General features: G+C 39.8%; 1 protein-coding gene across 9 annotated transcripts in view; it reads right to left on the bottom strand.

Annotated features, from left to right (window-relative positions):
• The window catches only part of CFAP20DC (CFAP20 domain containing), a 269680-nt gene that overhangs the window by 168913 nt on the left and 86518 nt on the right, over positions 1 to 14249 (bottom strand). For all 9 annotated transcript variants that reach the window (XM_023547565.2, XM_023547569.2, XM_023547566.2 and 6 more), the window contains one exon: positions 701 to 815. In XM_023547565.2, the coding sequence (XP_023403333.1) occupies positions 701 to 815 (115 nt within the window). The remainder of the gene's footprint in view (positions 1 to 700; positions 816 to 14249) is intronic.

Here is a 14249-nt window from a genome sequence, read left to right as displayed (position 1 = left end):
TCTACTCATGCCCTACGCTCCTGTAGGTCTCAGGGGTTACACAACAGGCATGAAATCTTCCAACCTATGTAAAAGTGACGCTTCCTTAAGGCTGTCTTTTTATCTGATAACAATGATTAATCATTGTCTGTTCCCCAAAGATGTACCCCTTTCCAGCTGCCATGCTTTCGCTCATGCTGTTCCTTCTGCTCGAAATGCCCTGCTTCCCCTCTCTATCTGCTGGAGTCCCACAGTCCCTCAACATCCATGCTAAACGCCATCCCCTTCATGAAGCCTTTCCTCATCCCGCAGTCAGACGGCTTTCTTCCTCCTTCACAGTACCATCAGCACTTCCTATCTCCACTGAAGTTCCTATCACTGTTTTGATGATACCTGTTAGTTGTCCTATTCTGTGCTATCTTCACAATTGTTGGTATGTTCGAGCCCACTGTTGTGGCCACTGGGTATTTTGAGTGTCTTTTAACATTTTTCTAGCACTAATCGGACAGTATTCTGTTGGTGATATTACAGGTGTTCAAATGATTATATTCTACCATCTAGTAGATTTTAAGTGCTTTGAAGGGAGAGACACAAATGGAATGAATTTTATCCATTTTTGTATCACCATAAAGTGCTTAACAAAGTGCCTTAGAAAGAGACCTATAATTAATATTTGCTGAACCGAATTTAATATTTCAAGCAACAATCACACGACACTTACAATTCTGCGCTTGATCATAAAGAGTGGGATTTTTGCGTGAAGAGGGGTTGAGGACAGTTCCTTATGGACCGTTGATAAATACAATCTTCTCTTGATGTTTCCTAAATCAGTAATTCTAAAAAAAAATTAGAAGGGGGAGAGAGAAAGATTCCCATCAATTTAATAGCCACTTCTTTGGATAATCATCAAAATGATATCATTTATCATATAGACCCTTTCCTACAGGGAGATCAAACACGGAATTTAAGAATTGCCTTTTTCTTTCAAGAAGTAATAAAATCTCTTCCTTAAATTCAAAGCGCTCAAAAGCCTGAATGTATAAATTCACTTAATATGCTAATTTATTTCAGTACTCTGCACTAGATTCCACAGTCCTCCAGCCTTAGAAAAAATTCAATTTGTATGAGCTGAGAAACTGCTAGCCTTTAATAACCATGCTTGTTCCAGCCCCTTAAGCTTGTGTTATCTTGGGACATACTGTCACCTACTAAATAGGAAAACATTATGGGTTTCTTTCCCTAAAAATGCACCTGTCATTTTATATAGGCTCTTTGTCTGCTTAGAGACAGACACAAAGCACTGACTGTCGGTTTCATTTCCTAAGCACATATCTTTGAACCAGAATTACAATTCATAAGTTTACTGCTCACTATTCAGGCCAACCCACAATGATACCAAGGACACTGAGTCTGAACAGCTTTAATAGATTTAGACTACAGCCATGATCACAAAGATTAGGTCTGCTTCAGACTGATAGCAGCTCATTTTTATGTTCTGCTTCCTTTAGGTCCCAGAGGTAATACAACAGGCATAAAATCTCCAAGCCTGTCTCAGGCTGCTATATTGTAGAACTGATGTTTCCTTAAAGGCCGTCTTTTTATCTGAAAATAATAATTCATTTTTCATCTATTTTGAGCAACTCTGTCTAGATGTACTATACTGCTAATTTTCTACAATTACCAATTCCCTGAGGAGCCGACATTTCATTCAAATGTACTGCTGCCAATATTTACAGTGTAATTAATGTTTTCTTAAACCAATGTAGCCTATTCTATAGCTCTTCCTTGCCTCCCTCTTCCCACATTCCCAATCTCATTATTTCCTCCCTCTCAAATACATATCCTGCTGGAGAAAAACTACCACTGAACAATGTTAAAAACAGATACAGCAAAATTAGGTGGTAAAATTTCAGAGTAGGCCCCAAACCTAAAAATTCCACCCTGCCTGTACTATGCAATGCCATAAATGCATTTAAAAAGCAATAAAGTCTTTCGACACCTCGTAGAAGATAAACTTTAAAATGAAAACTAACACTGCAGTATTAGGCTTCCATGGATAAGTAAATGCAGTATAACATGTACCTGAAGGCAGAGAGCCTCAAGGTGGGATAAGCACATGAGAGTGGAGCTGGGTGTGAGGGCGGGACATAACAATCCACTGAAGTGTGAGAAGAAAACGTTAGAACTTTCCTTCATCTCATCCTTTTAAAATGTTATTTTTGTGCATGTTTTATTATATATTAGTACAGCAACATATTTATATATTTTCTAAATAAATGGATGTACCTATGCAGTACCCGTGTACCTGCTGCCGTCGAGTCAATTCCAACTCATAGCAACCCTATAGGACAGGAAGATATTAGAGGGTCCATATTCTACCCTGCATGCTGAATGGATATTACAAAAATAAACAGTAATTGTCTCCTTCATTTTATTATTAGGCTAAAATTTGTGTAACTGAAATGCACAGATTTTAGTGTATAATCTTGTATGTCCTGATAAATGTATACACCCACGTAAACACAATCCAAATTTAGAGAACATCTCCATCACCCTAAAAAGTTCTCTTCTTGCTCCTTTCAGTCAATCTTTCCACCCACAGTCACTCCTCTGATTCCCATTACCACAGAAACACGAAGAACTGTAAACCACAAAGTTCTGCCTGTTCTTGAAATTCTTCTAAGTAGAATGGTATGAATATACTACTTGTGACAGGCTTCTTTTACTTAACGTAATGTTTTTGAGGTTCTTCCATGCTGTATCATGTACCAACAGTTTTTTTTTAAATTGCTGAATATTTTACAGATATAAAAACCTAGTGCTGAAACCTAGCGCCGTCCATTCCGACTCATAGAGACCCTGTAGGACAGATACACCAATGTTTATTCATTTATTCTGTTAATGGGCATTTGGGTTGTTTTCAGTTTTGGATTCTTATGAATAAAACCACTATGAACATTTTTGTGGTCTTTTTATGAATATATGCTTTCATTCTCTTGATAAATAAGTAGAAATGGGACTGCTGGGTATTTGAGGCATGTATAATTTTACAGAAACACTTCTTCAAAGTGGATGAACCATTTTACACACCCATCATGAAAGTCCCAATGGTTCCACAGCCTTGTCAGCATTTGATGTTATCAATCTTTTTTTATTTTAGCCAGTTCTAGTAAGAAATGGATGAAAGTGTTAAATATCATTAGTCAGAAAGCAAATGCAAATAAAAGCACAGTGACATCCACTTCATACTCAATACTTTTGCGTGTGCTTATTGGTATATCTTCTGTGAAGTATCTCTTAAGTCTTTTGCTCAAAACAATGTTTTTGTTTTATTATTACCCAATTTTAAGAGTTCTTTATATATTGTGGATGCACGTCCTTTGTCAGATATATGTATTGCAAATATTTTCTTAATGGTGCCTTTTTAACTTTTTACTTAAAAATAATGTCTAACTTACTATTTATTCTGCTGATCGTTTTCTATATGCCAAGACTGTATTTAGCACTCTATATGCATTATCTCATTTAATCCTCCCAAAAGCCCTACAGAGATATCATTTCCATTTTACAGATGAGGAAACTAAAGCTCAGAAAGGTTAGATGATTTGCCCAAAGTCACACATCGAGCAGAGTCTGGATTTGAACTTAAAATGATCTCAGTGTCTACATTCTTAATCATATGCTTTCTTTCTTTGGGGGATGGTGGTACCATGGTAGGATGATCTTTGCTCCTGGGAACAAATATTTCATATCTGATGGTTGAGTCCTACCCTGCACTGTGTTTGGATGGACATAGCCTATGCTTGCCTTTTTTTTTTTTTTTAAATTCTTATTTATTAACCAACTCTAAGCCTTCTTCCCTTTGACATAGTCTTCCTTTAAATATGTAAAACGAACAACAACAAAAGAAACTCTAACTGAAGTACTGTTAAAACTCAGAGACTAATTTTTTTCCCCTGATTTTCATGTTCTTGGGGGTCACCTCACTGTCTCACTACAGGTCATATACATTTACAATCTTCCCAGGTTTTAGTGAAGACCCCTGAGAGTCACTGATTGCTCCCTGACCTGAATATCTGGACTTCACCAGTCAAATGAGCTACCACTTCCTGTCAGAGGCACTTCCCTAGTAGTTTTGTTTCTATTTTTTCCTTTGGATTTTACAGCCATTTTGCTAGTTTAGGTTATCTGTTGCTTGAAATAGCCTCCAATCTTTTATCTCTCAGTTGATTTTTCATGTGGCCGCCAGCCATGGGACTAAATGTCACCGCTTGCCTCAAGTTTCTTCTTTGGCATCCTGTAGTCTATGGAATAAAGTCTAAGTTTCTTATCTTGTTATTCAAGGACCTCCCAAATCTGACCTTTATCCACTACTCCAAAATCACCATGTTCCTCTAGGCACTCTCCGCTCATGTCAGACCTCATATAGGACTGTAAGACTGAAACCAGGAGGTTGGTACTACAGAAGCCAAGAAGAGAGCTTCAAAACTGGTGTGAGAGGAAAAGCGTGGAGCTGCAGAATAAAACCAGGGTTGGGAGCCTAAGCATGAGATTCTAAGAAGATCTGAGTAGGGGAGATGTCAACACTGTAGCTACAGTTAGAAAAGGATGGGGAATGAAAAGAGACAACATCTAAATTCCTACCACATGCCAGAATATGCACCATTTCACCAGTGCAATCTCACTTATTCCTCACAACAACTCTTTGAAACAGGAATTAATACTCACATCTTACCAATGCAGTGAGAGGCTCAGAGACATTAAGTAACTTGTTCAAAGTCTCCTAGCTAGGTAGTGGCAGAGCCAGAAATCTACTAAAGCCTAAAAGATAAAGCAAGCAGAATAATGAGGAGCACTGCCTCCATAGGGTTTCTGAGGCTGTAAATCTTAATCGAAGCAGGCTGCTACGTCTTTCTCTTGTGGAGCGGCTGGTGGGTTCAAATCGCCAACCTTTGTTAGCAGCCGAGCTCTTTAACCACTGTGCCACCAGGGTTCCTTAAAAAGTAAAGCAAGTAGAACAATGGTAACTTATTGACAAGTCTATTGACAATTCCAGAGGAGGATATTTTGCCTGGCCTGGTGCTTCTGAAAGGTTGCTAGGATGGAAAGGTGAGTAGTAGACCTGAAATCCATTCTGTCTCTTTACTAAAGGGTATTCCAGAAAAGAAGGTGACTGGCCAAAGCTCCTTGCAAATAATGCTAACCGCTGACTTCCTGGCAAATACGTTAATGGTATTCATTAGAAGAAGAGTCTTTTATGGAATTCTTTTTGAAGGAGGTACATGATCTGCCTAGGACTGTTTGTGATAAACAATCCTGGAATCCATAGATTTATGGCTCCTGGAAAATACCACATAAGCTCTAAATGCATAAAATGCCTGAAACAGGTTCCTGTGGGTAAGTGATACTCCCATGGGTACTACTTAGAGAACTCATCTGCTGCATCTGCGCCAAAGTGCATTTAGAAAGGACTGGAGATCTGCCATGGCAGCTGTATCTCTTTCTGCTTCATCTGTGCCTCACCATAGGTACCCTTGAAATTATTAATAACGACCAGTGCTGGCTAAGATCGCTGACTCTTCTGAGTCCGTTGACCATCCAATCCTTGTGTTATGCACCTGGCTGTGCTGTGTGGCCTCTTTAAGAAGTGCTCCTCCAAAAGCATAATCTAAGACAAGGATGTAGGTGTCAGTCATTTATTGAGAAATGATACCACGAAGCAGAAATGGGACAGTAAGATAGCAAAGAGGAAAAGCCAACATACGGATGCATTATCAAGGACACTGCTATAGACCACAGGCCTCCATCCCACTGGGATCTCTGGAACACTGTAAACACCTCACAGAACTGTCCGCTGAAGAGCGGGAGGGGGAGCACGTAACCACTGACTCCCAAACTCCAGTGGTTAACAGTTAAATGTTGCCTGTGTGGCACTGAGTCAGCCCGACTCGTGGAAATCCCATGCACAATGAACGAAAAGCTGCCTGATCCTGCGTCATCCAAATGATCGGTTGTAGATCAAAATGCTTTGATCCATGGAATTTTTATTGGTTGATTTTCAGAAGTAGATCACCAGGCCTGTCTTCCTCATCTGTCTTAGTCTGGAAAATCCCGTGAAACCTGCTCAGCATCATAGCAACTCGTAAGCATCCACTGACAGATGAGTGGTGGCTGCACTTGGGGTGCACTGGCTGGAAATCGAACTCAGGTATCCTGCCTGCAAGGTTAGAATTCTACCACCTGGGGGCCTTAACTCCCCTGTATTCCTAGGTTGTGCTTGCTGGGGCGGAAATGGGCTCCTATAGCATCAAGGCAGGCCTGGGGTGCACTTGATGTAGAACATTGTCCAAGCAAGCTGGCACCCAGTGTCCACTGCAGCTGCAGCTGAAACCTAAGGTGGGCAGAGCGGATGGGACGAGAGGCCCTGAAGTGGGCTGCCGCAATGACTACACCAGCATGCTTGCTGCTTCTTAAAAATACCTTGTCCTTTCATATTTTCATGTCTTTGTTTATGCATTTCCCTTGGAAAGCCCCTTCTCTCCTTACTATGCCAACTGAAATTATATTCATCCATCACAGTTTAGGTGAAAATGTCACCTCCTCCTTGAAAACTTCTCCGATCTCCAAATTAAAAACGATCACATCTTTCTTTGCCTTACCACAGCATGTTTGCTAACCTCTATTAGTCAATTTTTTTCATTCCCCCTTTGTGTTCTAGGTCAGTGACTACAGTCCACTTTATGGGCCGTAAAGTGATGCAAATATCCAAACCTTTTCTTTGTTTCCATGGGTGAATAACATACAATCTCATATACTCTATTTTACTACTTGCTAGTAAGGGCCTAAATGAGTTTATAAGGGTTACTAGAATTTGTATTCAAAAATCCATTACTAAAGTTGAAAGCAGTCCCTCATTCTGAATTCCACAAGAGAAGTCTGACTGCCCTCAAAAGCGTGGAAATTCATGAAGTCCCCGGTGCAAACACGCACAAGCAGAAGAGGAGCAGAATTTCTGCAACTTGGGGGAAAGGCAACTTATTACAAGTTCACCATCAGTTTCTTCACAAGCTGGTTTAGTTTTTCAAACACTGCTGTTACTGCTTTTTGGTGATAAATTATTATCATTTTATACTAATCATTATCAACAGGAGAGGAAATATGCTGAAATGGTTGGGAACAATCATTTTGAAACCAGATTCATCTGGGTTGGAATCTTGGTTTCACCACTTATTAACTGTGTGACACCAGACAAGTCTCTTATTCTCTCGTGCCTCAGTTTTTTCACCTGAAAATGTAGAAACTAAAAGTACCAAGAGAACTGTTGTGAGGTGCTTAGGACAGTGCCTAGCACACAGGAAGCTCTATGCAAGTCCTGACAATCATCAACTTGGATGGCTGTGGATTGTTCAGTGAACCCTGCGTATTTTTGGCTTTAAATTTTCTAATAATTAAAATTTGAGTGGCCTGCACATGTGTACATAATCCTCTACCACCCTCCTGACCTCCATATTGGAAAGTGGACATGGGTAGGATTATGGGCCATGACATCTTCCATCCTGCTGCAGTTAGTCTGGGTAAAAATGTTTGGGTGTCATTGCCGTAGGCTGTTGTCTACAGATTTGTCTCTTCTACTGGACTGTAAGCTCCTTGAAGGCTGAGACCACATCCTGGTTATCACAGTACTCTCACAGAACTAGGTTTGAAGCTTTGTAGGTAATTGGGAAATATTTGCTGAATGGCCTTTGTTGAAGCAGTACTGGAGTCATGTTTTAGTTCATCAATTTAGTGAGGGCCTACTTGATGCCAAGCATGGAAGGAGATTTTGGGTATATTACAGAGAACATAGCAAAGTGCCTGCCCTCATTCAGCATGTTTTCGTGGGGTGGGGGTGGGGGCACATAGCACTACACGAACAACTACACATATAGTATGCCAGCTCTCAATAAGGGCTAGGAAGAAAAACAGGGCAAGGCAAGATGATAGTGATAGGGGTGGGAAGTGTTATTTTAGAAAGGGTATTTAGGGAAAACCTGCCAGATAAGGCACCATTTGGGCAAAGAGTTGAGTAAACGAAGGTAGGAACCATGTGGATATCTGGCGGAAGAGCATTCTAGACAGAGAACTCCAGAGGGCCATGCAAAACCCAAAAGGAAGGTTCGTTCCTCCACTACAGAGAAGCTTTCCATGTAATCGCTTTATTTATCAAGAATGGTACTGAATGGCTGTAAAGCTCAACAGGAGCCACACCATGGGTTCATTATATGAGCTCTGCCCTCACAAAGGTCAGATTTCAGCTTGCACTGAATAAAAAAAAAAAAAGCACTAAATAGCTCTCAGTTAATCTGAGCAATAGTGTGGCTCTGATCTCTGGAAGAATTTCTAAATGACCGTTGCCCAGCTGAGGATGTATTACGACTAGGCCACCCATGTGGTAATGAGGACTTTCTCTACTGTCTTTGCAAAAATAAATATGCAAACCTTCCCTATTTGATAATCAAAGATAGTTGGTTTTAGGGGGAAACAAAATCACGTGCTTAGCTTAAATGGTTTTAAATGGCTTCGAAAGCCAGCTGAATTGCTACTTTAAAAAATTAAAATTAGTCATTCATGACAGACAGCATACAAATGCATATGTGTGACTACTTAAAAACTGCATTATGCTTATGTGCTTTTTTGGGGACAACTTAGTTGCTGTAAAAAAGGCTGCTTGTAAAACAGCTCTTCACTTGTAATACCGGCTTGATTTTCACGTCTGAAACCTCCTATGACCTAACAAAGCAGAAAAAGACAAGCAACACTGGCATTAGTCCTCTTGTACTTGAAGATACTTTCTTTTTTTTTAACCAAATATGAGTTAATACATTTTTATGTCCATAAGTGAGCATTCATAGCTAAGGGTCACTAACGTGAGAGAAAAAGCAATCAGACCGTGTTGAGAAAAAATGCGGCAGTCAACAGGAAAATCAACCTCATTTATAATAATATTCTAGTGATCAGCAGGTGGAGAACACTCCCTGCTGTGGTCATTAACAACATTCATTTCAAACTTAACATCTACATTTGCAAATCATTTGAAAGTAAAATTACTTTTCACTTCAATTCTCGATCTGCTTTTATATCTTCATCTTTGATTAACAATTTTTCTTCACAGTGGCAACCTCAGTGAAAGTTTGAGTAAATGGTAGCAACCATCCAAGAGTGTAGATATACTCATCTGTTCAGATCACCTACTTACTCTTCTCTTGTATGCACCATCATTTACAACCATCAGTAAGTGCTCACTTCAAGTTAGAATAAAACTGTAAAAACTGATGTCAGACTTCTGACAATGCGGCTCGTTATTAGAGTCATTTTTTTTTTTGGTGGTGCAGTTGTTTATTGGGGTCTATGTGGTCAAGGACAGAGCCAGGCCAGCAGCATGGGGACTGTGAGGACAGGAGATGGGCCAGGTGGGCTGCTGGAGCTGCCAGATACTGTTTCCTTTGTAAGCATTTCTTTTTTTTGTTCCAATAAATATTTTATTGTGCTTTTTTTTTTTAGATAAAGGTTTACATAGCACAACGGATTCCTGTTCAATGATTTGTACTCAGAATGTTCCAAGTCATTTTTTACCTCAATGTGTCAGCATTCTCCCCATTTCCGCCCTGGGTTCCCCGTTATCTTTTGTTCGGTTTTCCTACCCCTTCCTGCCTTTGCTTTGGGGCAGATGTTGCCCCTTTGGTCTCACATAATCAACTGTTCTAAGGAGCTTGTTCCTCTCAGGTGTTAGTGTTCATTTTGTGGGCCTGTCTATTGTTTGGGTGAAAGGTGGTCTCCATGAATGGCTACAATTCTATGTTAGAAGGGTGTCTTAGGACCATAGTCTCGGGGGTTCCTCCAGTCTGTATCAGGCCAGTAAGTCTGGTCTTTTTCACGGGTTTAATTTTTGTTCTACATTTTTCTTCTGCTGTGCCAGAAATCCACTACTGTGATCCCAGTCAGAGCGGTAGGTAGTGGTAGCTGGGCACCATCGAGTTCTGGTCTTGGGGTCATGCAGTCTGTGGTTCATGTGATCCATTGGTCCTTTGAGCTCATTGCTCCCTTTACTCTTCTGTTCTCTTCACTCTTTTTTGCTCTGGATGGGATGAGACCAATAGTTGTATTTCAGATGGCTGCTTGCCTTTTAAGACGCCAGAAGCTACTAAAGTAAGATGTAGAACATTATCTTTATGAACTATGTTATGCCAATTGACATAGATGTCTCCAAGTCTATGGTCCTTAGCCTTCATGCCCAGTAACTTCGCCTCGTGTGGTATTTGGTTATGTCTAGGAAGTTTCCATGACTGTGCCACTTGTGTGTTCTATTGTCTATAATAATATATATGCAGCATCTACTAACGTTTATGTAGTACTATCTACAACCAAATCTATATCTGCAGGTAGGTGTGCTCCCTTGCATCCTGTCCACTCCTCTTTAGCTTGTCTCTCTACCTGTATATCCATTTGTAGATTATTATCTCTTAATGCTATTGTTGCAGGGTTGTCTATGTTACGGTAATTACCACGACTGCCCTTAATTCTTGCGCTCCTTTCAGTGACTTCCTTTGCCTTGGTCCTAACTGTGCTGACTCCTCTCCGTGTTGTGTAATGTCCTTCCCTTCACCAGTATTAACATGGGTCTTCTTTCTATTTGGTGATTTTCCTTCTCTCCTTCTCCCATCCCTGGCAACCAACAAAGAATGTTTGTGTTTGTGTGTGTGTAACCTTTTCTTTGATTTTTTATAGTAGCCTCATACAGTATCTGTCTTTTTGCAGTTGACTTATTTCACTAAGCACAATTCCCTCCAGATCCATTCGAGTAGTGAGATGCTTTGCAGATCCACCATTGTTCTTTATCATTGTGTAGTATTCCATTGTATGTACCACAGTTTATCCATTCATTCACTGATGGGCACTTAGGTTCTTTCCAGCTCTTTGCTATTGTGAGTAGGGCTGCAATCAACATGGGAATGTATGTGTCTCTTAGCACCATCCCTATTTTTTCTTCCATGATCTTTATAGTTTTCTGTTTAGATATTTGGTCCATTTCGAGTTGGTTTTTGTGTATGGGGTGAGGTATGGGTCTTGTTTCATTTTTCTAGAGATAGATATCCAGTTTTGCCAGCAACATTGGTTAAAGACACTGCCTATTCCCCATTTAATGGATTTAGGCCCTTTATTGAAGAACAGCTGTCCCTAAGTGAATGGATTTACTACTGGGTTCTCAATTCTGTTCCACTGGTCTATGTGTCTGTTGTTGGACCGGTACCAGGTTGTTTTGACTACCATGGCTGTATAGTAGGTTCTGAGATCAGGAAGTGTGAGGCTTCCTATTTTGTTCTTCCTTTTTAAAAATGCTTTACTTATTTGAGGACTCCTTCCCTTCCATATAAAGTTAGTGATTTGCTTTTCCATCTCTTCGAAGTGAATCATTTGTTCTTAAAGCCAAAATGGGCTTTATGTCTCCTTCTCACAACCTGAAAATGACCAAATTTGAATGTACATTTTCAGTGATGCTACCAAGCAACTCTAGGTGTATTGTTGTTGTCAGGTGCCCTCAAGTCGGTTCCGACTCATAGTGACCCTATGTACAACAGAACGAAACACACTGCCAGGATCCTGCGCCATCTTCACAATTATTACTGTGTTTGAGCCCAATGTTGCAGCCACTGTGTCAATCCATCTCACTGAGGGTCTTTCCTCTTTTTCACTGACCCTCTACTTTACCAAGCATGATGTCCTTCTCCAGGGACTGATCCCTCCTGATAACACGCCCAAAGTATGTGAGACGAAGTCTTGCCATCCTTGCTTCCAAGAAGCATTCTAGTTGTACTTCTTCTAAGACAGGTTTGTTCATTCTTTTGGCAGTCCATGGTATATTCAATATTCTTCTCCAACACAATTCAAAGGCTACAACTCTTCTTCAGTCTTTTTTATTCATTGTCCAGCTTTCACATGCATAGTAGCCGACAGAAAACACCATGGCTTGGGTCATGAGCACCTTAGTTTTCAAGGTGACATCTTTGCTTTTTAACACTTTAAAGAGATCTTTTGTAGTAGATTTGCCCAATGCAATACGTCGTTTGATTTCTTGACTACTGCTTCCATGGGTGTTGATTGTGGATCCAAGTAAAATCAAATCTTTGACGGCTTCAATCTTTTCCCCCTTTATCACAATGTTGCTTGTTGGTCCAGTTGTGAGGATTTTTTTGTTTTCTTTATGCTGACGTGTAATCCATACTGAACGTGTGGTCTTAGATCTCATCAGTAAGTGCTTCAAATCCTCTTCACTTTCAGCAAGCAAGGTTGTGTCATCTGCATAATGCAGGTTGGTAATGAGTCCAGTTATAGCTACATGGAAATAGTGAGATTGTAAAATAGTATCTTTAAATATGTACAGTGAAGTTTAGGTATGTTATCAATGTGATTGTGCACTGAAATTTAAAGGCCTATTTAAGGGGATTCTATGACGTCCTGTATATATTCATTCCAATGCTTCACAACCAACAAAGGGAATTTTATGCCATTAATTTTTCCTGGATCCCTTCCACTGAAACTTAAATTCATTGAGGATTTTTTAGTTCTTAATAGATAAAAGTAGCAATTCTGAAATCTAAGACTCTTTCATATGCTGATTAAAACACAAGTGGCCCTTAGTTTTTTTATAGTTAATATTCAATACGATGCATATTTACACATACGATTTTAAATTAATATCTGCTGCTCTTGAAATCTCACTGTCAGAGAACTGTGATTACTTGGCTTGTTTGGTGGTTTCTGGGGAGACCCCACTTGCATTGTTTAACCTTGAAGCTGCCTGAGCTGGAGGATAACAGCTGAGGTAAACAATGGGCTAATCAAAATGTTTAAAAGGAAAATCTGGGAAATGAGATGTCCATAGGGCCTTTGAGAAACTCCGACATACTCCTGGGAATCTCGAAGGCCACAAGCACTTATAAAGCTGATCACACCAGGTCTGTACATGCTCAGTAAGAACTGAGAAGCCACTAAACTCTCATCTCTGGTTTTGAGGCTCTGTGTAGGGAGGAAGTGAAGTCTAAGGCATAGCTGTCAACTGCCTGGCTGAGTGCTAAAGGGTACCTTAACACAGAGTTCCTCAGCAAAGACTGCAAGACTCATTGGTTCCACGCACCTAAGAAAATCTCTGTCAAATCATTAGCCGACCACTCAGCTAATCAAGCAGTGGATACAGTAGTCATTCCCAACAGAGAATACAGATTTTAAAATATTAGTCCAGAAGTCACCAAGCAAACAAACGAACAATAACAGCATCAAGAAACCCTTGGTAAGGGGTGAATCTGATTCAAAGAACACTACAGAGAAAGTAAAAAGACAACCCACAGAATGGGAGAAAATTCAAGCAAGTAATATATCTGATAAGGATCCAGAATATATAAACAACTCATACAACTCAACAAGAAAAGGACAAATAATCCAATTTAAAAACGGGTAATTGAATAGATGATTCTCCAAAGATGACATACAAAGAGTCAAAAAATACATGAAAAGGTGCTGAACATCATTAGCTAGCAGGAAAATGCAAATCCAAACCACAATGAGATACCATTTCACACCCACCAGAATGGGTATAATTAAAAAACAAAATAAAACACAACAAAAAACTGCAACAAGTGTTGGCTAGAATGTGGAGAAACTCAGACCCTCATCCATTACTGGTGAGAGTGTTAAATGGTATAGCCATTGTGGAAAATAGTTTGGCTGTTCCTCAGAAGCTTAACTTAAGAGTTCCGTATGACCTAATTTCACTCCTAAGTATATATGTCCAAGAGGACTGACAACATACGTCTGTACAAAAACCTGCACATGAATGTTCACAGCGACATTATTTATACTACACCAAAAGTGGAGGCCCACATGTCTATCAACTAAAAAGTCAATAAACAAAAGGAGATACATCCAGAGGATGAATTATTATTCAGGCATAAAAAGAAATGAGCCACTGATACATGCTACAATATGGATAAACTTTGAAGACATCATACTAGATTCAGAAAGAAAGGGGCTGGGGTAGGGAGGAACGAGGAGTGACTGCTAATGGTTCTGAGTATCCTTCTGGAATAATGAAAACAATCCAAAACTGCATAGTGGTGATGTTTGCACAACTCTGTGAATTATACTAAAAACCACCAAATTATATACTTTTAAGAGTGAATGTTATGGTATGTGGATTATATCTCAATTTAAAAAAAGAGCTGTTACTAATTCAACCA

Source organism: Loxodonta africana, chromosome 22 (genome assembly GCF_030014295.1).
Source record: "Loxodonta africana isolate mLoxAfr1 chromosome 22, mLoxAfr1.hap2, whole genome shotgun sequence".
Classification (NCBI taxonomy): domain Eukaryota; kingdom Metazoa; phylum Chordata; class Mammalia; order Proboscidea; family Elephantidae; genus Loxodonta; species Loxodonta africana.
Note: the sequence above shows the minus strand (reverse complement) of the source record. Positions and strands in the feature narration are given on the sequence as shown.